This window comes from Hoplias malabaricus, chromosome 6 (assembly GCF_029633855.1).
Source record: "Hoplias malabaricus isolate fHopMal1 chromosome 6, fHopMal1.hap1, whole genome shotgun sequence".
Lineage (NCBI taxonomy): Eukaryota > Metazoa > Chordata > Actinopteri > Characiformes > Erythrinidae > Hoplias > Hoplias malabaricus.
In genome coordinates, this window is record NC_089805.1 from 11869186 (window position 1) to 11881868 (window position 12683).

The 12683-nt window shown below is 45.7% G+C and overlaps 1 protein-coding gene across 1 annotated transcript in view; it reads right to left on the minus strand.

The window, feature by feature from the left end:
* LOC136699682 (retinoic acid receptor beta-like) overlaps nt 1-12683 on the minus strand; it is a 65077-nt gene that overhangs the window by 41230 nt on the left and 11164 nt on the right. The window contains exon 2 of the mRNA XM_066674593.1: nt 8157-8305. Coding sequence (XP_066530690.1) covers nt 8157-8305 — 149 coding nt within the window. The remainder of the gene's footprint in view (nt 1-8156; nt 8306-12683) is intronic.

The following is a 12683-nucleotide window of genomic DNA, read 5'->3' on the forward strand; positions in this document are numbered from 1 at the left end:
TAGAAAAGGGTTCTGCACGGCACCAAAAACGGTTCTTCTGTTGTAACAAGCTCGACATCATGACAGTTAAAAAACTCTTTTTGGTGCTGTACAGAACCCTCCTCTAAAAGGTGCCGTAGAGCCCACCTCTGACCCAGGACAGCAGCTCCGTGTCAGACCTAGACTCTTCCGACTGTCACTCACTGAAACAAAAATCAGAAACACATCATAGATCTTCAGCCGAGACCCATGAGTCGTTTTCTGTTCCAAAGAGAACCGTCTGGTTCTATTGCTCAGAAATCAACAACGAAACCCAACACCGCCTTCCACACTGGCCCCCAGCCCCCTGTGTCCCACACCTGCTTTAACAGTTTGACACAATAAAAATAAACCCCTTAAGGAGGGGGAGTTTAATACAGACGTTTGACTGAGGGCTGGAACCAAATACACACACACACACACACACACACACACACAATTCTGTATCCGTGACATTACATAGACATACATTTTTTATGTGGAGAATTACCATTTATATTTCTGTATGTAAAACTAGCTTAATATTAACATTAACCCTAAACTCAATCCTAATCCTAACCTTAACTCAAATGTAAAACATGCAATCACCTCAGATTGTAATGATTACTTTGTGGGGACTGTCTGGTGCTAAACACAAGGAACACAATGCGAGTGGGAACAAAGGTTTTGGACCCAAAAATGTGATATATAATGTAAAACACACCCACACACACACACACACACACACACAGAGAGAGAGAGAGAGAGAGACTCTAAGATGTAACCGATCCTCTAAGTTCTGTGGAGCATGTCCTCACCTTCATCACGTCTATGTAATAATAACCAGAGCAGCATCAGTGATCTGCAAAGACGTTGGCTCCATTTACATTTACAGAGAAAGTGGGACTTGTAACAACCGCGCAAGACCCGGTGTCTGTGGCTAAAACTGCCCCTAATAAGACAAGATCAGATCACCAATCCACCTACCAACGTCTGTTTTTGGAGCGTGGGAGGAAACCGCAGCACCCGGAGGAAACCCATGCAGACACAGGGAGAACACACCACACTCCTCACAGACAGTCACCTGGAGGAAACCCATGCAGACACAGGGAGAACACACTACAGTCCTCACAGACAGTCGGTTTGCTCTGGAAACCGCTGTAATGTGTTTACGAAGCCCCAGTGTCTGTAAATGGGTAAAAAAACAAAGTGTCTGGGTCCGGTGCTAGGCTTTCTCTCTCTCTGCTCACAGCAGAGAAACGCCATCTGGAGGTTTTTAGACAACGGAGAGGCTCCAAACGCTGAAAAGCACCAATTGAGATGAGGATGTTGCTCTATTCCTGCTCCATAGGGGGGTCACACTGACTTATTTTTGCTGTTTCAGATCACTTAAGGTGGAATGGTCTCCAAACTCAGAGACTAACTGCATTAGCGACAGTGCTACAAAACTAAACAACTCGAGTTACACATGACTTTCTGTGGGAATTCAAACAGTGAATTAAACTTATTGTTGTTATTTTCCCTCAAATACACCGTTCCCCTTTACAAGACATGGAGCATCTGAATGTAAACAACCAGAGAGAACTGCATTTTCCCACAACCGTAGATGTTCCCTTTAACTTAAAGCAAAGGATTAAACACAGTTAAGCAATAGAAAAGTGAGAGAAGACGCGTCTGAACTTCCATTTCTGTCCAGGTTTGACACTCCTTGACACAGATCTGACGCCATTCATCTGCTCCACTTTGCCCCCGGCGTCTTTCAGCAGCAGGCTCTCAGTATAATAATAATTACATAACCCCGATAACATCTCTCTCCTCGCCAACGGGCCGCTGGAAAGATGAAGACACACGATGGGGAACATAGCGGCTGGCAGGAGTCGCGTTCTAAAGAGAAGGATGCTTTCAAAGGAAAGGTAGGGCGAGGAGAGGAGAATACAGTCAGCGCTTATACAATCAAATCCGCTTTCCCGTCCCAAACGTGGGCTCCATTTATGAGCTGACCTGCTTCGTTTGGCTTCTCCGAGCTGCTTTCATGTTTACGGAGCGTTGACAAATCACATTAGCGTGCGGTGCGTTAGCGGGCCTCACAGCAGCTGCAGATTATCATGACAGGCAGAACACTGGAGGAGAGGCTAGTGCTACACTGCATCCCACCTCTCGCTTTCTCTCACTCTTGCTTATGGCACTTTTCTACTGCAGCAGCTTATCCACTCCTCCACCAGGTAAATCAGGTCCTGGTTCTGGAAGCAGGTTCTTGTTTAGTGGCTGTTCTCTCGTGGTTCAGAGCGAGCCGAGTAGGGACTAAACTGTGGCGTGTAAACCTTGCAGAGCGCTGATTGTCCAGAGAGAGTCGTCACTCTACGCCACGCAACGCAGACGTCCAGCACCAACTCTCCATCTGTATTTTTAAATGACACACACCAGTCATTGCTGCTCTTAAAGGTCTTTCATTCTCTCTCTCTCTCTCAGCAAGGGAGGCCGTTCCTCATCCTCGCAGCACTCCTGGCCGACAGCGCAGAGTAAATAAAGGCATTAAAAAGCACCTTGGAGAAAGTTATGAGCCTGAGATTGTGTCCTGCTCATGCAGGAGGCTCATAGATCCGAGAAAAAACAAACCCGTCAGCTGGAGGCTGGAGGTCACCACCGTTATCAACACACTCAGGACCGAGAGTGTAATAAACGCAGAGAAATGTCCAGGTTTTAAAGCGTCTCTTACATTCATCTGGCTTCTGCATTTAAAGCAAGATCTGGTTATTTTTGATCCTGGGCTCCCCCTAGAGTTGCTGAGTGTAATTCACTTCCACGGTACATTCCTGAAATCACTGGGGGTGCATTTCTTACGCTCTTCCAAAAGTTACATAGTGCAGTTTCTCCAGTACTGAGCACAAAGTAGAAATGAGAGGCTCTATTCTCCCTGTTACAGCTCAGTGGAGCATCACAATGATTTTGAAGGTGGTGTTTTAGTGTTGCTTTTATATACTACAGAACCCAGTGTCACTGCTGGACTGAGAACAGTCCACCGACCAAAAACATCCAGCCGACAGCGTCCTGTGTCACTGATGAAGGACTAGAAGAAGACCGACACACACTGTGCAGCAACAGATGAGCTACTGTCTCTGACTTTACATCTACAAGGCGAACCAACGAGGGAGGAGTGTCTCACAGAGTGGACAGTGAGTGGACACAGGGTTTAAAAACTCCAGCAGCACTGCTGTGTCTGATCCACTCTACACCAGCACAACACACACTAACACACCACCACCACGTCAGTGTCACTGCAGCACTGAGAATGATCCACCACCACATCACACCTGCTCTGTGGGGGTCCTGAGCACTGAGGAACAGGGGGAGAGGGGGGTAATAAAGTATGCAGAGCAACCGATTGTCTGTAACTGTAGATCTACAAAATGCGGCTGTTTCCCTGCATTAATCTGAATCTCTGAATACGCTCTGTGCTGCAGTGAGGCAGGAGGGGAGTTTGAGGCAGGGCGATGTATGTGAATCCTTCAGAATAGAGGAATGAAAGGGAAAATATTGTCTTGATGCATCAAGGATAAGCGCTGCTCTTTGTTCGTCTCGTTTCTCTGCTGTACGCTTTCTTCCCTCGCTCTCCGGTGACGACTCACAGCACGTTAAACCCAGCATGGAGACGGAGGACGCGTGCCGGAGAGGCTCCAATGTCAGAAAGGATTTCAGAGTCGAGGAGCTGGCAGAGCGGCTGGTTTTAATCCCGACTCGGGCTGAGCCGCGTCCTCTCTGCACTCTCTCGGATGCATATGCATGCGCTTCTGCTGCGCCGTATGTTTCTGCAGCACTTTACCAATTCAAATCAGGCTCCTGTCAAACAAAGAGCGTCACGTCCAACAATGCAAATGAAGAGAAGTTTCCTCTCCCCTCGGACAGAGGTCAGAGACACTTCTCCTCTCATCTCCCACTTAACTCACTCAACTCTCTTTCATCAACTGCTCATCTCCTACTTAACTCACTCTTATCTCCTGGTTATCTCACTCATCTCCCTTTCATCTCCCACTTATCACACTCATCTCATTCCTATCTCCTGTTCATCTCACTCATCTCTTTCATCTCCCACTGATCACACTCATCTCATTCCTATTTCCTGTTTATCTCACTCATCTCTCTTTCATCTCCCACTTATCACATTAATCTCATTCCTATCTCCTGTTTATCTCACTCATCTCTCTTTCATCTCCCACTTATCACACTCACCTCATTCCTATCTCCTGTTTATCTCACTCATCTCTCTTTCATCTCCCACTTATCACATTCATCTAATTCCTATCTCCTGTTTATCTCACTCATCTCTTTCATCTCCCACTGATCACACTCATCTCATTTCTATCTCCTGTTTATCTCACTCATCTCTCTTTCATCTCCCACTTATCACATTCATCTCATTCCTATCTCCTGTTTATCTCACTCTCATCTCATTCTTATCCCATTACTATATGCTGCTTATCTCACTCTTATCTCACATTTACCTCCTACTCATCTCCTGCTTATCTCATTGTCATCTCCTGCTTATCTCAATCTCATCTAATGCTGATCTAATTCTAATCTGCCTCTCATCTTCTGCTTATCTTACTCTTAATTCCCACTTATCTCCACCTCATCACTCCTATCTAATTCTCATCTCATTCTCATCTCCTGCTTACCTCATTCTTATCTCTTATCTCACCTGCTTCTCATCTCCTGCTTATCTCACCCATATCTCCCATTTATCTTGCTCATCTCCCAATCATCTCACATTTTCTTTCTCTTATCTCCCTATCATTTCCCACCTTCATCTCATTTCACGCTGATCTCATTATTTTCTTACTCTCATTCACCTCACTCTTCACCACTCATCTCACTCTTATCTCACTCACCTAATTTTAATCTCACTGATCTTTATTTAATCTATTTCTTGTCACTCCTAGCTCACTCTCTTCTCAATCTTATTTTTCAGTCGTCTCACTCACAGTTACCTTAGTCTTACGGCACCCTTTTCTCACCCTCATCTCATTCTTATCTTATCCTTATCTCACTCTTATCTCCCACTCACAAAACCTTTTGCTCCATCTAACACTACTGGGACGAGTTGGAGAGATGATCCAGGACTAATCAATCATCTGATATCAATATTTCATCTCACTAAGGTTCATGTAGCTGCAGGCCATCAAATCCTCACAGCAATGTTACAACCCCTTCTCTAAAGCCTCCTTCCCCTTTTCTGTTGGACGAGGTGTTTACAAACGATGCTGTGGATCATGGCACGTCGCAGGTAACAGATCAGTCCTTATCACCCCGAGGTCAGGCTTCAGACTCAAGCTCTACTCTTTCACAAAGCTGTGGAACCCACAGAGAAACACAGAGAGGACGTACTAATCCCTGTGCTAACTCCCTAAAGTCTGTGCTGTGCTCAAATCAAAGCCAATCCAGCCTCATTTCTGCAGTTTTCGACCCCCTCTGTGTTCTCACTCTCTAATTCCCACTGTAGTAGTCACTTTCCACAGAAGCTAATGTGTTATTTCATTCTTCTGAAGCTGAATCCCTCTCTGGAGAGCCTCAGTGTGGTGTCCCATCATAATTTATTAAGTTTAAAGTGTTGTGGACCAAAGCAGGGCGTGTTTAAAAACTGTGAAAGCATGTGTTAAATAAAGTGCCGTGCAGGCGTCAGAAAAAAACCCTTTCTTTTAATTTTATTTTTACAGATTTACTGTCACCAGGAAAAACAGGCTTTGTTTTAGTGTCAGTAAAAAACCTGGAGACCGGAAAATTACACCGAGGCCTCAAGGTTCAGCACACCTTACATTTCTTTATTCAGTATTTATGGTGCTTTTCCACTGTGTGGTCCGGATTCTACTGGACTCTACTCTCTTACTGGTCCCTGGTTGGTTTCCCACTCCCACAGGTCCCCCTTGAAATGTATCTGTGTTGTCTCTAACCCCATCTCTAAGGGGAACAGTGGGCTTTGGAAACCACAACAACGGCAGTGGTAACGTTAAGCAGTGTTTACTCATGATGTATTGGCGTATTGTTGTTGTTGTTGTTGTTTGGGACTGAACACAGCTCCGTCATCAGTTCAGACAGATCAGTAGAGTTGGTTCCTTCCTTGTTGCAGCGTCCAGCTCTCGCTGGATTCTTTTTTTCTGCCAATGAAACAAGGAGCGTTTGAACCTCTTCAAAAGACCACGGCGTAATTTTACGAGCTGCCGTCGTGAGTCGGATAAAAACAATCGTGATCTCTGCTGCAGCTGGAGAGTTTACAGGTGGAGAGTTGGTGCTGGACGTCTGCGTTGCGTGACGACTCTCTCTGGACAATCAGCGCTCTGCAAGGTTTACACACCATGGTTTAGTCCCTACTCGAACCACGAGAGAACGGCCACTAAACAAGAACCTGCTTCCAGAACCAGGACCTGATTCACGTGGTGGAGAAGTGGAGTAGAGTAGCAGTTGGGAAGTGCTGTTAATATCTGCCGAGCAGCTAGTAGCACATCTGAATCAGTGAGGGTGTGTAAGAGAAAAAGAAAGAAAGAATGAAAGAGAGGGAGTGTTCCTGCTCATAAACCACTGCATTCCACACATTCCTCATCCACAGTAAACACACGTTGCGGGGAGGGAGAGTGTATCCCGAGCTTAGCCTCCTGACCACAACATTTCATGTGTTCAGTGTCTCTGGCTTTAACTGATGATCAGACCCAGGATCCCGGACACTGGAGCACCATCTTGACGGCTAAGAGTCCTTGGGCAAGACTCCAAACACTACATCAGTCTACATCTGTATCTTTAATAAAAGCTTATTACTGCTCCCTCCGTATGGAAATGAATACATCTGTTTCTTCCGTGTTATTTATTGGTGCCAAACTTCAGTTCTAGAATAACACACTCAAGGCAATGACAACCTGAAAAATGTGGTTACATGTTTCAAACCCTGACAGAGACACACCCCCAGATCACACTCCTAAACGGACCCACATGCGCAAAAAGATGATGAGCAGAAGGATATATCCACACTTTCGTTTTTTAAATGAAGGTATGGGACGGGGCTGGTGTTTTACTGCAGCGCTGTATCACAACCCCTCCCTTTTCTTTATTCCAAAGATGTCTCCTCTCCATGTGCTGCTCTGCAGTCGGTTTGCTCTGGAAACCGCTTTAATGTGTTTACGAAGCCCCAGTGTCTGTAAATGGGTGAAAAAACAAAGTGTCTGGGTCCGGTGCTAGGCTTTCTCTCTCTCTGCTCACGGCAGAGAAACGCCATCTGGAGGTTTTTAGACAACAGAGAGACTCCAAACACTGAAAAGCACCAACTGAGATGAGGATGTTGCTCTATTCCTGCTCCATAGGGGGGTAACTGTCTCCAGACTCGAGACACGGCTAACTGCATTAGCAACAATGCTACAAAACTAAACAGCTCGAGTTACACATGAGTTTCTGTGGGACTTCGAACAGTGAGTAAACACTTACAGTTACACTTCAGAAAACAGCAAACAACAGTCGTTATTCTACTCAAACACATCATTCCTCCTGAAAAGACACGGAGCTTAGAAATACGTTTCCCCGCAATTGTAGAAGTTCCTTTTAAACCAGTGGAAACTAAAAATATGCACTCATTCAAAGCAAGAGTTTTATTCTGCTATTATACCGCATTCTCTCACTCAGCACAAAAACGTGTGTTTATTTGGAGCTTTCATTTTTGTTTTGTGTTTCTGAGTAAATCTTATGATATCATCACTGTTTACAGCAGGAATTACATTTTTGTTTTGTTATTACAGAAGGTAAAGCACAGAAAAATGTAGTGTTGTGTACTGGTACCTTATTCTGGGCACCGGGATCTGTTCAAATATAAACAGTACCAAACCCTAACCCTTTCACTGAAGAGAAACTAAATATAGTCATGCCCCTTGCTTTTAGACGTCAATCAGTGCTTTCCGCCAAACACCCCTCCACATCAAGCACAGGAACTCACACATTCACCTGTGAGTGGGGCTTAAACTATCAGCTCCAAAACGGCGGAAATGACCACAGAGGATGGACAGAAGGCTCCATCTGTATCCGCAGATCGAGCAGGAATGACCTTTAAATGTAAGTGTACATGTAAATCCCCCTGAAAGAGCAAGGACGTAACATGGTAACACCACCTCCCCCAGTCCTGGCCTCACCTTGCAGCCCTCACAGGCGCTGACGCCGTAGTGATACCCCGAGGACTTGTCCTGGCAGACGAAGCAGGGTTTATAAACCCGGGGAGGGGGCAGGGGCGAGGGGGGGCTGGGGACCAACTCCTCTGAACTGCTGCTCTGAGTCTCGATCGCTGTGGAGACAGGAGAACAGAAGAAAAGTGTCACAAACCAGAGAAAGACACCAAAAGCAGAAACTGATCCTGAAGAGAGGGTACAAATTCAGTATCACACACCATCGCCATATTTTAGGTTTGAAATATGTATAAACACACAGAGGAAGCCAAAGACGTTCTACACATACACACAGGAGTTGCTCTGTGTACTTTATTTCCCCCACAACGTTCTTCAGTACTCAGGACCCCCACAGAGCAGGTGTGATGTGGTGGTGGATCATTCACAGCGCTGCAGTGACACTGACGTGGTGGTGGTGTGTTAGTGTGTGTTGTGCTGGTGCGAGTGGGTCAGACACAGCAGTGCTGCTGGAGTTTTTAAACCCCTCAGTGTCTGGACCGAGAACAGTCTACTGACCAAAAAACATCCAGCCGACAGCGTCCTGTGTCACTGATGAAGGACTAGAGGACGACCGACACACACTGTGCAACGACAGATGAGCTACTGTCTCTGACTTTACATCTACAAGGTGGACCAACGAGGGAGGAGTGTCCCACAGAGTGAACAGTGAGTGGACACAGGGTTTAAAAACTCCAGCAGCACTGCTGTGTCTGATCCACTGAAGAACAGGGTAACGGGGACTACAAATTATGCAAAGCAACAGATAGACTGCAGTCTAGAAGAACTATGTGGACAGTGGAGATTGATCTAAACACACTGAGCCTCTCCGTCCTCAGGAGAGAGAGAGAGAGAGAGAGAGAGAGAGAGAGAGAGAGAGAGAGAGAGAGGTGGAGAAAAGCTGGAGAAGAGATGAAATGGCAGAGAGTGAATCAGTAAACGAGGAGCAACACGAGCGCCTCCAGACTCTGGCCAATCAGACGATCAGATTACAGCAGCACACACCTGTCTCCAGAGAAACAAACCCACAGATCCCTCCATCATCTCAAATAGAGACGCTCCCGACCCCCAGCACCAGTAACACCACCCTGCCTCAGGACATGCTCCGGCTGGAGGGTAATCGCCATGGAAACCTTTAGCATTAACAAAGAGTCACTTGCTGTAACCCACTAATGGTGATATTAACAACAAATACACAAACACAATCAGCACCTCGCTCTAAAGATGACATCATAACACATCAAATAAACAAATATTGCTCACCGCTGCCCTCTAAAGACAACATTAAACCCATAAAATAGCATCATCACTCAGCACAGCCTTCTAAACAAACATCAAATAAAACAACAACGCTCACTGCTGCCCTCTTAAGTTGTAATTATGAAACAAACAATAAAATACACAAACAACACTCACAGCACAAAACCTGAGTCAGAGCCGTTATTGTTTTTGTACGTGTTCAAACAAACACTTTTTCTGTTTTCTTTTATTTACATGTATTTACCTCGACCCAACGAATGGAAATGACCCCAGGTCAATTTAAATATTTAATGATGAAATCAAACAATGGAAAACAACTGTGTCCAGATTAAATAATCCGGGTCAGCTCTAGTTTCTTTCCACTGAATGATATTAAAGACTAACTCTGAAATCCAGGAGTCCAGCTCCTGAATGTCTCTCAAGACAGAAGCAAATTGACCACACAGTGGCCTGCATTAGTTCAATAAACCACATTACTGAGGACAAATGTCTGTCTTGTAAAGACACTAACTGTTTAAGGAGGCTCTGTTCACTGCCGGTGAGTGACTGATCACTGGAGAATTGTGTTTGTGTGCGTTTCTAACACGATTTACTCTCTACAGCTGTTAAAGAGACGGATAAAGAAAACAGAACATTGTTTCTCATGACAAGAGTCGCGATCTGATGTAGTTATAGATCAGGGACTTTGACAGATCTATTGGAAGCACAACTTCAAACAGCTCAGTTTAGTGCACAAAGGAACTCAAAGTGGACACAGGACAGAGACTGTGTGCTTTTGTCTCAGAGCTGTGACACAGAGGCAGCTAAAAATGAGTCTGAAATGTGTTCCTTATCTGCAGCTTCTGGAACTTTCCAATCCAACTTAAATAGCAGATACATCCTGGTGCATTTATGGTGTAATGACCATTTCAGAAAAAAACTGGTGAATAAGGAGCCAGCTTCAGCTTTTTACTGGTTCCTTCAATAAGTGTGAGGAGTGTGGTGAGAGTGAGGAGAGTGTGGTGAATGTGGGAAGTGTGTGGTAAATGCGAGGAGAGTGTGGTGGGTGTGTGGTGAGTGTGAGGATAGTGTGGTGTATGTGAGAAGTGTGTGGTGAGTGCGATGAGAGTGTGGTGAGTGTGTGTGGTGAGTGTGAGAAGTGTGTGGTGAGTGTGAGGAGAGTGTGATGAGTGTGCGAAGTGTGTGGTGAGTGTGAGAAGTGTGTGGTGAGTGTGAGGAGAGTGTGGTGAGTGTGAGAAGTGTGTAGTGAGTGTGCGAAGTGTGTGGTGAGTGTGAGGAGAATGTGGTGAGTGTGAGGAGAGTGTGGTGAGTGTGAGAAGTGTGTAGTGAGTGTAAGAAGTGTGTGGTGAGTGTGAGGAGAATGTGGTGAGTGCGATGAATGCAATGAGAGTGTTGTGAGTGTGAGAAGTATTTGGTGAGTGTGAGGAGAGTGTGAGGAGAGTGTGACGTATGTGGTGAATGTGAGGAGAGTATGTTGAATGTGAGGAGAGTGTGGTGAGTGTGAGAAGTGTGTGGTGAGTGTGAGGAGAGCGTGTTGAGTGTGAGAAGTGTGTGGTGAGTGTGAGGAGAGTGTAAGAAGTGTGTGGTGAGTGTGAGAAGTGTGTGGTGAGTGTGTGGTGAATGTGAGGAGAGTGTAGTGAGTGTGAAAAGTGTGTGGTGGGTGCGAGGAGTGTGTGAGAAGTGTGCGGTGAGTGTGAGGAATGTGTGGTGAGTGCGATGAGAGTGTGGTGAGTGCGAGAAGAGTGTTGTGAGTGTTAGAAGTGTGTGGTGAGTGGGAGCAGAGTGTAAGAAGTGTGTGCTGAGTGTGAGAAGTGTGTGGTGAGAGTGTGGTGAGTGTGTGTGGTGAGTGTGAGAAGTGTGTGGTGAGAGTGTGGTGAGTGTGCGAAGTGTGTGGTGAGTGTGAGAAGTGTGTGGTGAGTGTGAGGAGAGTGTGGTGAGTGTGAGAAGTGTGTAGTGAGTGTAAGAAGTGTGTGGTGAGTGTGAGGAGAATGTGGTGAGTGCGATGAATGCAATGAGAGTGTTGTGAGTGTGAGAAGTATTTGGTGAGTGTGAGGAGAGTGTGATGTGTGTGGTGAGTATGTGGTGAATGTGAGGAGAGTATGTTGAATGTGAGGAGAGTGTGGTGAGTGTGAGAAGTGTGTGGTGAGTGTGAGGAGAGCGTGTTGAGTGTGAGAAGTGTGTGGTGAGTGCGATGATTGTGTGGTGAGTGTGAGGAGAGTGTAAGAAGTGTGTGGTGAGTGTGTGGTGAATGTGAGGAGAGTGTAGTGAGTGTGAAAAGTGTGTGGTGAGTGCGAGGAGAGTGTGAGAAGTGTGTGGTGAGTGTGAGGAATGTGTGGTGAGTGCGATGAGAGTGTGGTGAGTGTGAGAAGAGTGTTGTGAGTGTTAGAAGTGTGTGGTGAGTGAGAGCAGAGTGTAAGAAGTGTGTGGTGAGAGTGTGGTGAGTGTGAGGAGAGTGTGGTGACTGTGTGGTGAATGTGAGGAGAGTGTAGTGAGTGTGAGGAGAGTGTGGTGACTGTGAGAAGTGTGCTTTGAGTGTGAGACTTGTGTGGTGAGTGCGAGAAGAGTGTGGTGACTGTGAATGTGCAACTGCCCCTTAATTCATATCATTAGAGATGGACCTAGTTGTTCTAGATATAATTTAATGAATGGCCTATTAAACCTAGACTAATTAACATAAGGTACTCATTCTCAGCTGATGCTCCAGTGATTGTCATTATTTGATTATATCTTTAACTAAAAACAGAGACAGCCGATCTTCTGAGAGTAAACACTTCCACATCTGCCCTCTGCAGGAGCCTCTGGAGTCTCGGTGACATAGAACATGAGTCTCCTTTGTTTGCGCTCTTTAATTCCGTTTATCTTAGACGTGGTTTGGGAACGTTCCTCTTTCTGGGGGGTTATTTTGCCTGGAGGGAATCTGAATCCAGATGTGGGTCACCTGCCAAACACCATGACCTCCCAGTGACCCCCCCCACCACCACCAGGCGCCGCAGGATCCGGGCCAGTCCCGGGCAGCTTTTTTTAATTAGGTTGAAACTGGACATATGGAATGTGCTGGAAAAACCCAGAGTCTCAAACAAAATAGTTTATACAGAGTGTCTTAAGGAAACACCAGGATTTTTCTCTTTCCACAGGGGGGCGCTACTCAGGGGTTTTTCTTCAAAAACACGTTTTTTGTCTTTGTTCATTTTTCTAGTGAAATTTGTTAAATTTTGTGATTTTACATTGAATATGATATGA